The following is a 13,107-nucleotide window of genomic DNA, read 5'->3' on the forward strand; positions in this document are numbered from 1 at the left end:
AGTGAGTTACAGACTGGAATCTAATCGAGGGGTTCGGGGGGTTTATATATAGAATAACAGATACCCGGGAGTGAGTTACAGACTGGAATCTAATCGAGGGGTTCGGTGGGGTTTATATATCGAATAACAGATACCCGGGAGTGAGTTACAGACTGGAATCTAATCGAGGGGTTCGGGGGGTTTATATATAGAATAACAGATACCCGGGAGTGAGTTGCAGACTGGAATCTAATCAAGAGGTTCGGGGGGTTTATATATAGAATAACAGATACCCGGGAGTGAGTTACAGACTGGAATCTAATCGAGGGGTTCGGGGGGTTTATATATCGAATAACAGATACTCGGGAGTGAGTTACAGACTGGAATCTAATCGAGGGGTTCGGGGGGTTTATATATCGAATAACAGATACCCGGGAGTGAGTTACAGACTGGAATCTAATCGAGGGGTTCGGGGTGTTTATATATCGAATAACAGATACCCGGGAGTGAGTTACAGACTGGAATCTAATCAAGAGGTTCGGGGGGTTTATATATAGAATAACAGATACCCGGGAGTGAGTTACAGACTGGAATCTAATCGAGGGGTTCGGGGGGTTTATATATAGAATAACAGATACCCGGGAGTGAGTTACAGACTGGAATCTAATCGAGGGGTTCGGGGGGGGTTTATATATAGAATAACAGATACCCGGGAGCGAGTTACAGACTGGAATCTAATCGAGGGGTTCGGGGGGTTTATATATAGAATAACAGATACCCGGGAGTGAGTTACAGACTGGAATCTAATCGAGGGGTTCGGGGGGTTTTATATATAGAATAACAGATACCCGGGAGTGAGTTACAGACTGGAATCTAATCGAGGGGTTCGGGGCGGGGGGGGGGGTTTATATATAGAATAACAGATACCCGGGAGTGAGTTACAGACTGGAATCTAATCGAGGGGTTCGGGGGGGTTTATATATAGAATAACAGATACCCGGGAGCGAGTTACAGACTGGAATCTAATCGAGGGGTTCGGGGGGTTTATATATAGAATAACAGATACCCGGGAGTGAGTTACAGACTGGAATCTAATCGAGGGGTTCGGGGGGCGGTTTATATATAGAATAACAGATACCCGGGAGCGAGTTACAGACTGGAATCTAATCGAGGGGTTCGGGGGGTTTATATATAGAATAACAGAAAGCAGGGAGTGAGTTGCAGACTGGAATCTAATCGAGGGGTTCGGGTGGTTTATATATAGAATAACAGATACCCGGGAGCGAGTTACAGACTGGAATCTAATAGAGGGGTTCGGGGGGCGGTTTATATATAGAATAACAGATACCCGGGAGCGAGTTACAGACTGGAATCTAATCGAGGGGTTCGGGGGGTTTATATATAGAATAACAGATACCCGGGAGTGAGTTACAGACTGGAATCTAATCGAGGGGTTCGGGGGGTTTATATATAGAATAACAGATACCCAGGAGTGAGTTACAGACTGGAATCTAATCGAGGGGTTCGGGGGGTTTATATATAGAATAACAGATACCCGGGAGTGAGTTACAGACTGGAATCTAATCGAGGGGTTCGGGGGGTTTATATATAGAAAAACAGATACCCGGGAGTGAGTTACAGACTGGAATCTAATCGAGGGGTTCGGGGGGTTTATATATAGAATAACAGATACCCGGGAGCGAGTTACAGACTGGAATCTAATCGAGGGGTTCGGGGGGTTTATATATAGAATAACAGATACCCGGGAGTGAGTTACAGACTGGAATCTAATCGAGGGGTTCGGGGGGTTTATATATAGAATAACAGATACCCGGGAGTGAGTTACAGATTGGAATCTAATCGAGGGGTTCGGGGGGTTTATATATAGAATAACAGATACCGGGGAGTGAGTTACAGACTGGAATCTAATCGAGGGGTTCGGGGGGGTTTATATATAGAATAACAGATACCCAGGAGTGCGTTACAGACTGGAATCTAATCGAGGGGTTTCGGGGGGTTTATATATAGAATAACAGATACCCGGGAGTGAGTTACAGATTGGAATCTAATCGAGGGGTTCGGGGGGTTTATATATAGAATAACAGATACCCGGGAGTGAGTTACAGACTGGAATCTAATCGAGGGGTTCGGGGGGTTTATATATAGAATAACAGATACCGGGGAGTGAGTTAGACTGGAATCTAATCGAGGGGTTCAGGGATGGTTTATATATAGAATAACAGATACCCGGGAGTGAGTTACAGATTGGAATCTAATCGAGGGGTTCGGGGAGGGTTTATGTATAGAATAACAGATACCCAGGAGTGAGTTACAGACTGGAATCTAATCGAGGGGTTCGGGGAGGGTTTATGTATAGAATAACAGATACCCAGGAGTGAGTTACAGACTGGAATCTAATCGAGGGGTTCGGGTGGTTTATATATAGAATAACAGATACCCGGGAGTGAGTTACAGACTGGAATCTAATCGAGGGGTTCGGGTGGTTTATATATAGAATAACAGATACCCGGGAGTGAGTTACAGACTGGAATCTAATCGAGGGGTTCGGGTGGTTTATATATAGAATAACAGATACCCGGGAGTGAATTACAGACTGGAATCTAATCGAGGGGTTCGGGGAGGGTTTATGTATAGAATAACAGATACCCAGGAGTGAGTTACAGACTGGAATCTAATCGAGGGGTTCGGGTGGTTTATATATAGAATAACAGATACCCGGGAGTGAGTTACAGACTGGAATCTAATCGAGGGGTTCGGGTGGTTTATATATAGAATAACAGATACCCGGGAGTGAGTTACAGACTGGAATCTAATCGAGGGGTTCGGGGGGTTTATATATAGAATAACAGATACCGGGGAGTGAGTTAGACTGGAATCTAATCGAGGGGTTCGGGGGAGGTTTATATATAGAATAACAGATACCCAGGAGTGAGTTACAGACTGGAATCTAATCGAGGGGTTCGGGGTGGTTTATATATAGAATAACAGATACCCGGGAGTGAGTTACAGACTGGAATCTAATCGAGGGGTTCGGGGAGGGTTTATATATAGAATAACAGATACCCGGGAGTGAGTTACAGACTGGAATCTAATCGAGGGGTTCGGGGGGTTTATATATAGAATAACAGATACCCGGGAATGAGTTACAGACTGGAATCTAATCGAGGGGTTCGGGGGGTTTATATGTAGAATAACAGATACCCGGGAGTGAGTTACAGACTGGAATCTAATCGAGGGGTTCGGGGGGTTTATATGTAGAATAACAGATACCCGGGAGTGAGTTACAGACTGGAATCTAATCGAGGGGTTCAGGGGGTTTATATATAGAATAACAGATACCCGGGAATGAGTTACAGACTGGAATCTAATCGAGGGGTTCGGGGGGTTTATATATAGAATAACAGATACCCGGGAGTGAGTTACAGACTGGAATCTAATCGAGGGGTTCGGGGGGTTTATATGTAGAATAATGTGATGGTGTGGATGGTGGGAGATTGATGGCGGGGGAGAGTGGGGGTGGCTGAGGGAAGTTGATGGAAGGCTGGAGGTGGGTGGGAGAGCGAGGGGGAATGAGGGAGGGGGGGAGTGAGTGAGATTGCGGGAGGCGGGCTGTAAAGACGAATGAGACGGGGAAGGGGGGAATGAGGGAGATTGAGGGAGGGGTGAGTGAGGGAGGGTGTGAAAGGGGGAGTGAGGGGGAATGAAGGTGGGTGGAGGCTGGTGGAGGGTGAGGGGGAGTGATGGAAGGGGGGGAGGGAGGAGGTAATGCGGGAGGATGAGCAAGTCGATCGAGTGAGGGAGGGGGGAGTGAGGGAGAGTGATCGAGGGTGGAGTGAGGGAGGGGACGAGTGGGGGAGTATGACGGGGGGAATTGTGAGTGAGGCGGGCTTGAGGGAGAGTAGGAGTGAGGGGGAGTGGGAGTGAGGGAGAATGAGGGACGAGGAGAGTGAGGGAGAATGAGGGAAGGGGAGAGTGAGGGAGCGGGAGGGGGAGAGTGGGGGAGTGAGGGAGGGTAGAAGTGAGTGGGAGTGGGGGAGTGAGGGAGGATGGTGAGTGGGTTGGGAGAGTGAGGGAGAGTGAGGGAGGGGGAGAGTGAGGGAGGTGGGAGTGATGGTGAGTGAGGGAGTGGAAGTGAGGAGAATGAGGGTGGGGGCGTGAGGGAGGGGTGAGAGTGAGGGAGGTGGGAGTGATGGTGAGTGAGGGAGAATGAGGGAGGGGAGAGTGAGGGAGGGGGAGTGATGGTGAGTGAGGGAGGTGAGATTGTGGGAGAATGAGGGAGGAGGTGAGGGAGAATGAGGGAAGGGGTGAGGGAGGGAGGTGGGAGTGAGGGAGAATGAGGCAGGGGGAGAGTGAGGGAGGTGGGTGTGAGGGAGAATGAGGGAGGGGGAGAGTGAGGGAGGTGGGAGTGATGGTGAGTGAGGGAGGTGGGATTGAGGGAGAATGAGGGTGGGGGGAGAGTGAGGGAGGTGGGATTGAGGGAGAATGAGGGAGGGGGTGAGGGAGAATGAGGATGGGGGGTGAGGGAGGGAGGTGGGAGTGAGGGAGAATGAGGGTGGGGGAGTGATGGAGGGGGAGCGAGGGAGGTGGGAGTAATGGTGAGTGAGGGAGATGGGAGTGATGGTGAGTGAGGGAGGTGGGTGTGAGGGGGAATGAGGGAGGGGGGTGAGGGAGGGAGGTGGGAGTGAGGGAGAATGAGGGTGGGGGAGTGATGGAGGGGGAGCGAGGGAGGTGGGAGTGATGGTGAGTGAGGGAGATGGGAGTGATGGTGAGTGAGGGAGGTGGGAGTGAGGGAGAATGAGGTTGGGGGAGTGATGGAGGGGGAGCGAGGGAGGTGGGAGTGATGGTGAGTGAGGGAGATGGGAGTGATGGTGAGTGAGGGAGGTGGGTGTGAGAGGGAATGAGGGAGGGGGGTAGTGTGGGAGGTTGGGAGATCTGCAGGTGGGAGAATCCTTTCAGGAATTGCTGGCTCTGAGGTTAATTCTTGTGGGTGTTTCCAGGTTATAATGGTGACTGGTGACCATCCAATCACAGCGAAGGCCATCGCGGGCAGCGTGGGAATTATCTCGGAGGGTAGTGAGACTGTCGAAGATATTGCCGCACGCAAGAGAATTCCTGTCGACCAAGTGGACAGACGGTAAACATGGAGAGGGCTAGCACTGAGTCAGAATGGCCACTCCCTCGGTTACACCCTGGATCAGCCGTACACACTCCGGTTACACAGTCTCCCCGGTTACTCTCTCTCTCCCCGGTTACTCTCTCTCTCCCCGGTTACTCTCCTCTCCCCAGTTACTCTCCTCTCCCCAGTTACGTAAGAGACTCGAGAAGGGGCTGAATGGGCCTCCTCCTGTTCCTGTGTAACAGACCCGAGAGGGGCTGAATGGGCCTCCTCCTGTGTAACAGGCTCGAGAGGGGCTGAATGGGCCTCCTCCTGTTCCTGTGTAACAGGCTCGAGAAGGGACTGAATGGGCCTCCTCCTGTTCCTGTGTAACAGGCTCGAGAGGGGGCTGAATGGGCCTCCTCCTGTTCCTGTGTAACAGGCTCGAGAGGGGGCTGAATGGGCCTCCTCCTGTTACTGTGTAACAGGCTCGAGAGGGGGCTGAATGGGCCTCCTCCTGTTCCTGTGTAACAGGCTCGAGAGGGGGCTGAATGGGCCTCCTCCTGTTCCTGTGTAACAGGCTCGAGAGGGGGCTGAATGGGCCTCCTCCTGTTACTGTGTAACAGGCTCGAGAGGGGGCTGAATGGGCCTCCTCCTGTTCCTGTGTAACAGGCTCGAGAGGGGGCTGAATGGGCCTCCTCCTGTTCCTGTGTAACAGGCTCGAGAGGGGCTGAATGGGCCTCCTCCTGTTTTGTGTAACAGGGGTGAGAGAGGGGCTGAATGGGCCTCCTCCAGTTCCTGTGTGATGGTGTGAGGTGCTGGGGAGGTGGTGGGGGGTTTTGGCTCCCTCAGTAACTGCACCCCCTATCACCACCTGCAGGGACGCACGAGCGGCTGTGATTAACGGGGGTCAACTGAAGGACATGACGGCAGATGAACTCGTGGACATGCTGAGCTCACACCCGGAGATTGTTTTTGCCCGGACCTCGCCCCAGCAGAAACTGGTCATCGTGGAGAGCTGCCAGAAACTGGTGAGTGAGTCGGACATTCGGCCGCGGGGGGGGGGCATCGCAACTGTGGCGAATCCCTGTGCAAACCCACACGTCCCCATCCACTCGGGAGTCACTGGATAGCAACTGGGTGAGGGAACCCTCCCCCTACTCTGTGGCACTGAGTCCAAGTATGGAGCCTCTCTCTCTCTCCCAGCCTGGGTGTGATTGGCTAGCACCCTCATGGTTTTCCTCACCCATCAGTCCCCTGTTGCTCGCTGACCTACATTGGCTCCCGGGTCCAGCCACACCTCAATTTTACAATTCTCCATTTCTGTAACCTCCTCCAGTCCCTACAACCCTCCCTATCTCTGTAACCTCCTCCAGCCCCTACAACCCTCCCTATCTCTGTAACCTCCTCCAGCCCCTACAACCCTCCCTATCTCTGTAACCTCCTCCAGTCCCTACAACCCTCCCAGATCTCTGTAACCTCCTCCAGTCCCTACAACCCTCCCTATCTCTGTAACCTCCTCCAGCCCCTACAACCCTCCCTATCTCTGTAACCTCCTCCAGCCCCTACAACCCTCCCTATCTCTGTAACCTCCTCCAGCCCCTACAACCCTCCCTATCTCTGTAACCTCCTCCAGCCCCTACAACCCTCCCTATCTCTGTAACCTCCTCCAGCCCCTACAACCCTCCCTATCTCTGTAACCTCCTCCAGCCCCGACAACCCTCCGAGATCTCTGCCCTCCCTCCAATTCCGGCCTCTCGCCCATCCCCCGATTCCCATCGCTCCACCATTGGCGGCCGTGCCTTCAGCTGCCTGGGGGCCCTAAGCTCTGGAATTCCCTCCCTAAACCTCTCCGCCTCTCTCTCTCTCTCTCCTCCTTTAAGACTCTCCTTAAAAACCGACCTCTTTGACTGAGCTTTTGGTTGCGGTGCCTAATATCTCCTGATGTGGCTCAGGGTCAAATTTTTTGTCTGATTTATGCTGCTGAGTGTTAGTTGTGCAATAAATTGTGTTTAGTTATATTCAGGTGTTGTGCATTGACTGGGGATTCACTTGTGCTCCTCTCAATAGGAACAGACTGAAACTGGGGTTGTTGGGTTCGGAGGTACATGCTTGTAATGCTTATCTCTGTAAATAAAGGCGTGTAAAAGTGTGAAAAGATTGGGTCCAGTTCTATCCTTCACTGCCTATCTGGAGCAGAACACTATGAAGGGCCTTGGGACTTTTTATTGTGTTTAGGGTGCCACGTAAATTAAGGTTGTTGTTGGCAGGTCTGTTCCTGGGCCACGAGGGTGTGGTCTGGGATGTCTCGCCAACACAAACCTGACGCTGAGTTGGCGATTCGTCTCCCTCCTGGCTTGACCGCAGCCTGCACAGAGCGCGTGAACGCCCTGTATCGATCCACCTTCCAGACATGGGTTAACGTCATTCGCACCTCCCCTCCCCCTCTCTTTCTCAGGGGTTCATTGTGGCTGTCACGGGAGACGGCGTGAATGACTCTCCGGCGCTGAAGAAAGCTGACATCGGAATCGCCATGGGGATTGCGGGATCGGACGCTGCAAAGAATGCGGCAGACATGATTCTCCTGGACGATAACTTTGCCTCAATCGTAACCGGTGTAGAACAAGGTATGAGATGGGGTTTTATACACGGTTCCCATCAAACACTGCCCAGGACAGGGACAATACAGAGTAAATCTCCCTCTACACTGTCCCCATCAAACACTCCCCAGGACAGGTACAGCACAGAGTAAATCTCCCTCTACACTGTCCCCATCAAACACTCCCCAGGACAGGGACAATACAGAGTAAATCTCCCTCTACACTGTCCCCATCAAACACTCCCCAGGACAGGTACAGCACAGAGTAAATCTCCCTCTACACTGTCCCCATCAAACACTCCCCAGGACAGGTACAATACAGAGTAAATCTCCCTCTACACTGTCCCCATCAAACACTCCCCAGGACAGGTACAGCACAGAGTAAATCTCCCTCTACACTGTCCCCATCAAACACTCCCCAGGACAGGTACAGCACGGGGTTAGATATAGAGTAAAGCTCCCTCTACACTGTCCCCTATCAAACACTCCCAGGACAGGTACAGCACCGGGTTAGATACAGAGTAAAGCTCCCTCTACACTGTCCCCCATCAAACACTCCCAGGACAGGTACAGCACGGGGGTTAGATAAAATGAAAGGCTCAGCGATCACAGGCCCTGTTGCCAAGGAATGTGCAGATCTGTGACCCAGGATTGCTTCCAATGCTGGGAGCATTGCATAAGAGTTGTAAAAGTTTCCTGCCAAGATATCTGAACAATTCAATAAATATTTTTACCCCGAAAAAAAAAAAAAAAAAAAAAAAACGGGGGTTAGATACAGAGTAAAGCTCCCTCTACACTGTCCCCCATCAAACACTCCCAGGACAGGTACAGTACGGGGGTTAGATACAGAGTAAAGCTCCCTCTACACTGTCCCCATCAAACACTCCCAGGACAGGTACAGCACGGGGGTTAGATACAGAGTAAAGCTCCCTCTACACTGTCCCCATCAAACACTCCCAGGACAGGTACAGTACGGGGGTTAGATACAGAGTAAAGCTCCCTCTACACTGTCCCCATCAAACACTCCCAGGACAGGTACAGTACAGGGGTTAGATATAGAGTAAAGCTCCCTCTACACTGTCCCCATCAAACACTCCCAGGACAGGTACAGTACGGGGGTTAGATACAGAGTAAAGCTCCCTCTACACTTTCCCCATCAAACACTCCCAGGACAGGGACAGCACGGGGGTTATAACAGGGTGCCATGAATCACAATTTGAACAATGAAGAGGCAAAGTGGGCAGAGGCTAAAGTTGAAAGGTCAGAGGAGCACTGACCTGGGTAGTGTGAGGGGTTTTGAAGATCACAAGCTCTAATGATTGGTTCGCCTTTTACTCACTACTGCAGGACGTCTCATTTTTGACAACTTGAAGAAGTCCATTGCCTACACGCTGACCAAGAACATTCCGGAACTGGCTCCTTACCTGATCTACATCACCATGAGTGTCCCACTGCCATTGGGATGCATCACCATCCTATTCATCGAGCTTGCTACTGACATTGTAAGTCTGGCCTGGTCTCTCTGATGTAATCTTATCAAACTCAACCAGGAGCCAATTTTAATGAACAATAACGACCCCCCCCCCCCCCCCGTCCCAGCACAAACCCATCCCTTCCCAGTGCAGCCCAGCACAAACCCATCCCTTCCCAGTACAGCCCAGCACAAACCCATCCCTTCCCAGTACAGCCCAGTATCAACCCATCCCTTCCCAGAACAGCCCAGTATCAACCCATCCCTTCCCAGTACAGCCCAGTATCAACCCATCCCTTCCCAGAACAGCCCAGTATCAACCCATCCCTTCCCAGAACAGCCCAGTATCAACCCATCCTTTCCCAGTACAGCCCAGTATCAACCCATCCCTTCCCAGAACAGCCCAGTATCAACCCATCCCTTCCCAGTACAGCCCAGTATCAACCCATCCCTTCCCAGTACAGCCCATCCCTTCCCAGAACAGCCCAGTATCAACCCATCCTTTCCCAGAACAGCCCAGTATCAACCCATCCTTTCCCAGAACAGCCCAGTATCAACCCATCCTTTCCCAGTACAGCCCAGTTCCAAGCCATCCCTTCCCAGTACAGCCCAGTATCAACCCATCCCTTCCCAGAACAGCCCAGTATCAACCCATCCTTTCCCAGTACAGCCCAGTTCCAAGCCATCCCTTCCCAGTACAGCCCAGTATCAACCCATCCCTTCCCAGTACAGCCCAGCCCTTCCCAGTACAGCCCAGTACCAACCCATCCCTTCCCAGTACCAACCCATCCCTTCCCAGTACAGCCCAGTTCCAAGCCATCCCTTCCCAGTACAGCCCAGTATCAACCCATCCCTTCCCAGTACAGCCCACCCCTTCCCAGTACAGCCCAGTACCAACCCATCCCTTCCCAGTACAGCCCAGTACCAACCCATCCCTTCCCAGTACAGCCCAGTTCCAAGCCATCCCTTCCCAGTACAGCCCAGTATCAACCCATCCCTTCCCAGTACAGCCCACCCCTTCCCAGAACAGCCCAGTATCAACCCATCCCTTCCCAGAACAGCCCAGTATCAACCCATCCCTTCCCAGAACAGCCCAGTATCAACCCATCCTTTCCCAGTACAGCTCAGTTCCAAGCCATCCCTTCCCAGTACAGCCCAGTATCAACCCATCCCTTCCCAGAACAGCCCAGTATCAACCCATCCCTTCCCAGTATCAACCCATCCCTTCCCGGAACAGCCCAGTATCAACCCACCCCTTCCCAGTATCAACCCATCCCTTCCCAGAACAGCCCAGTATCAACCCATCCCTTCCCAGTATCAACCCATCCCTTCCCAGTATCAACCCATCCCTTCCCGGAACAGCCCAGTATCAACCCACCCCTTCCCAGTATCAACCCATCCCTTCCCAGTACAGCCCAGTATCAACCCATCCCTTCCCAGAACAGCCCAGTATCAACCCATCCCTTCCCAGTACAGCCCAGTATCAACCCATCCCTTCCCAGAACAGCCCAGTATCAACCCATCCCTTCCCAGTATCAACCCATCCCTTCCCAGAACAGCCCAGTATCAACCCATCCCTTCCCAGTATCAACCCATCCCTTCCCAGTATCAACCCATCCCTTCCCAGTACAGCCCAGTATCAACCCATCCCTTCCCAGAACAGCCCAGTATCAACCCATCCCTTCCCAGTACAGCCCAGTATCAACCCATCCCTTCCCAGAACAGCCCAGTATCAACACATCCCTTCCCAGTACAGCCCAGTATCAACCCATCCCTTCCCAGTATCAACCCATCCCTTCCCAGAACAGCCCAGTATCAACCCATCCCTTCCCAGTATCAACCCATCCCTTCCCAGAACAGCCCAGTATCAACCCATCCCTTCCCAGTATCAACCCATCCCTTCCCAGTATCAACCCATCCCTTCCCAGTACAGCCCAGTATCAACCCATCCCTTCCCGGAACAGCCCAGTATCAACCCATCCCTTCCCAGAACAGCCCAGTATCAACCCATCCCTTCCCAGTATCAACCCATCCCTTCCCAGTACAGCCCAGTATCAACCCATCCCTTCCCAGAACAGCCCAGTATCAACACATCCCTTCCCAGTACAGCCCAGTATCAACCCATCCCTTCCCAGTACAGCCCAGTATCAACCCATCCCTTCCCAGAACAGCCCAGTATCAACACATCCCTTCCCAGTACAGCCCAGTATCAACCCATCCCTTCCCAGTACAGCCCAGTATCAACCCATCCCTTCCCAGTACAGCCCAGTATCAACCCATCCCTTCCCAGAACAGCCCAGTATCAACACATCCCTTCCCAGTATCAACACATCCCTTCCCAGAACAGCCCAGTATCAACCCATCCCTTCCCAGTATCAACCCATCCCTTCCCGGAACAGCCCAGTATCAACCCATCCCTTCCCAGAACAGCCCAGTATCAACCCATCCCTTCCCAGTACAGCCCAGTATCAACCCATCCCTTCCCAGAACAGCCCAGTATCAACACATCCCTTCCCAGTACAGCCCAGTATCAACCCATCCCTTCCCAGTACAGCCCAGTATCAACCCATCCCTTCCCAGTACAGCCCAGTATCAACCCATCCCTTCCCAGAACAGCCCAGTATCAACACATCCCTTCCCAGTATCAACACATCCCTTCCCAGAACAGCCCAGTATCAACCCATCCCTTCCCAGTATCAACCCATCCCTTCCCAGAACAGCCCAGTATCAACACATCCCTTCCCAGTATCAACACATCCCTTCCCAGAACAGCCCAGTATCAACCCATCCCTTCCCAGTATCAACCCATCCCTTCCCGGAACAGCCCAGTATCAACCCATCCCTTCCCGGAACAGCCCAGTATCAACCCATCCCTTCCCAGAACAGCCCAGTATCAACCCATCCCTTCCCAGTACAGCCCAGTATCAACCCATCCCTTCCCAGAACAGCCCAGTATCAACCCATCCCTTCCCAGTACAGCCCAGTATCAACCCATCCCTTCCCAGTACAGCCCAGTATCAACCCATCCCTTCCCAGTACAGCCCAGTATCAACCCATCCCTTCCCAGTACAGCCCAGTATCAACCCATCCCTTCCCAGTACAGCCCAGTATCAACCCATCCCTTCCCAGTACAGCCCAGTATCAACCCATCCCTTCCCAGTATCAACCCATCCCTTCCCGGAACAGCCCAGTATCAACCCATCCCTTCCCAGTATCAACCCATCCCTTCCCGGAACAGCCCAGTATCAACCCATCCCTTCCCAGCACAAACCCATCCCTTCCCAGTATCAACACATCCCTTCCCAGCACAAACCCATCCCTTCCCAGTATCAACCCATCCCTTCCCAGTATCAACCCATCCCTTCCCAGCACAAACCCATCCCTTCCCAGTATCAACACATCCCTTCCCAGCACAAACCCATCCCTTCCCAGTATCAACCCATCCCTTCCCAGTATCAACCCATCCCTTCCCGGAACAGCCCAGTATCAACCCATCCCTTCCCAGTATCAACCCATCCCTTCCCAGTATCAACCCATCCCTTCCCGGAACAGCCCAGTATCAACCCATCCCTTCCCAGCACAAACCCATCCCTTCCCAGTATCAACCCATCCCTTCCCAGTATCAACCCATCCCTTCCCGGAACAGCCCAGTATCAACCCATCCCTTCCCAGTATCAACCCATCCCTTCCCAGTATCAACCCATCCCTTCCCGGAACAGCCCAGTATCAACCCATCCCTTCCCAGTATCAACCCATCCCTTCCCGGAACAGCCCAGTATCAACCCATCCCTTCCCAGTATCAACCCATCCCTTCCCAGAACAGCCCAGTATCAACCCATCCCTTCCCAGAACAGCCCAGTATCAACCCATCCCTTCCCAGTATCAACCCATCCCTTCCCAGAACAGCCCAGTATCAACCCATCCCTTCCCAGAACAGCCCAG

The 13,107-nt window shown here is 52.4% G+C and overlaps 1 protein-coding gene across 7 annotated transcripts in view; it reads left to right on the plus strand.

Annotated features, from left to right (window-relative positions):
• LOC137352789 (potassium-transporting ATPase alpha chain 1) overlaps window positions 1-13,107 on the plus strand; it is an 87,152-nt gene that overhangs the window by 60,591 nt on the left and 13,454 nt on the right. For all 7 annotated transcript variants that reach the window (XM_068018612.1, XM_068018613.1, XM_068018618.1 and 4 more), the window contains 4 exons: window positions 4,998-5,134; window positions 5,976-6,126; window positions 7,554-7,722; window positions 9,042-9,196. In XM_068018612.1, coding sequence (XP_067874713.1) covers window positions 4,998-5,134; window positions 5,976-6,126; window positions 7,554-7,722; window positions 9,042-9,196 — 612 coding nt within the window. The remainder of the gene's footprint in view (window positions 1-4,997; window positions 5,135-5,975; window positions 6,127-7,553; window positions 7,723-9,041; window positions 9,197-13,107) is intronic.

The sequence above is a fragment of the Heterodontus francisci genome, chromosome 39 (assembly GCF_036365525.1).
Source record: "Heterodontus francisci isolate sHetFra1 chromosome 39, sHetFra1.hap1, whole genome shotgun sequence".
In the NCBI taxonomy this organism is placed as follows: Eukaryota; Metazoa; Chordata; class Chondrichthyes; order Heterodontiformes; family Heterodontidae; genus Heterodontus; species Heterodontus francisci.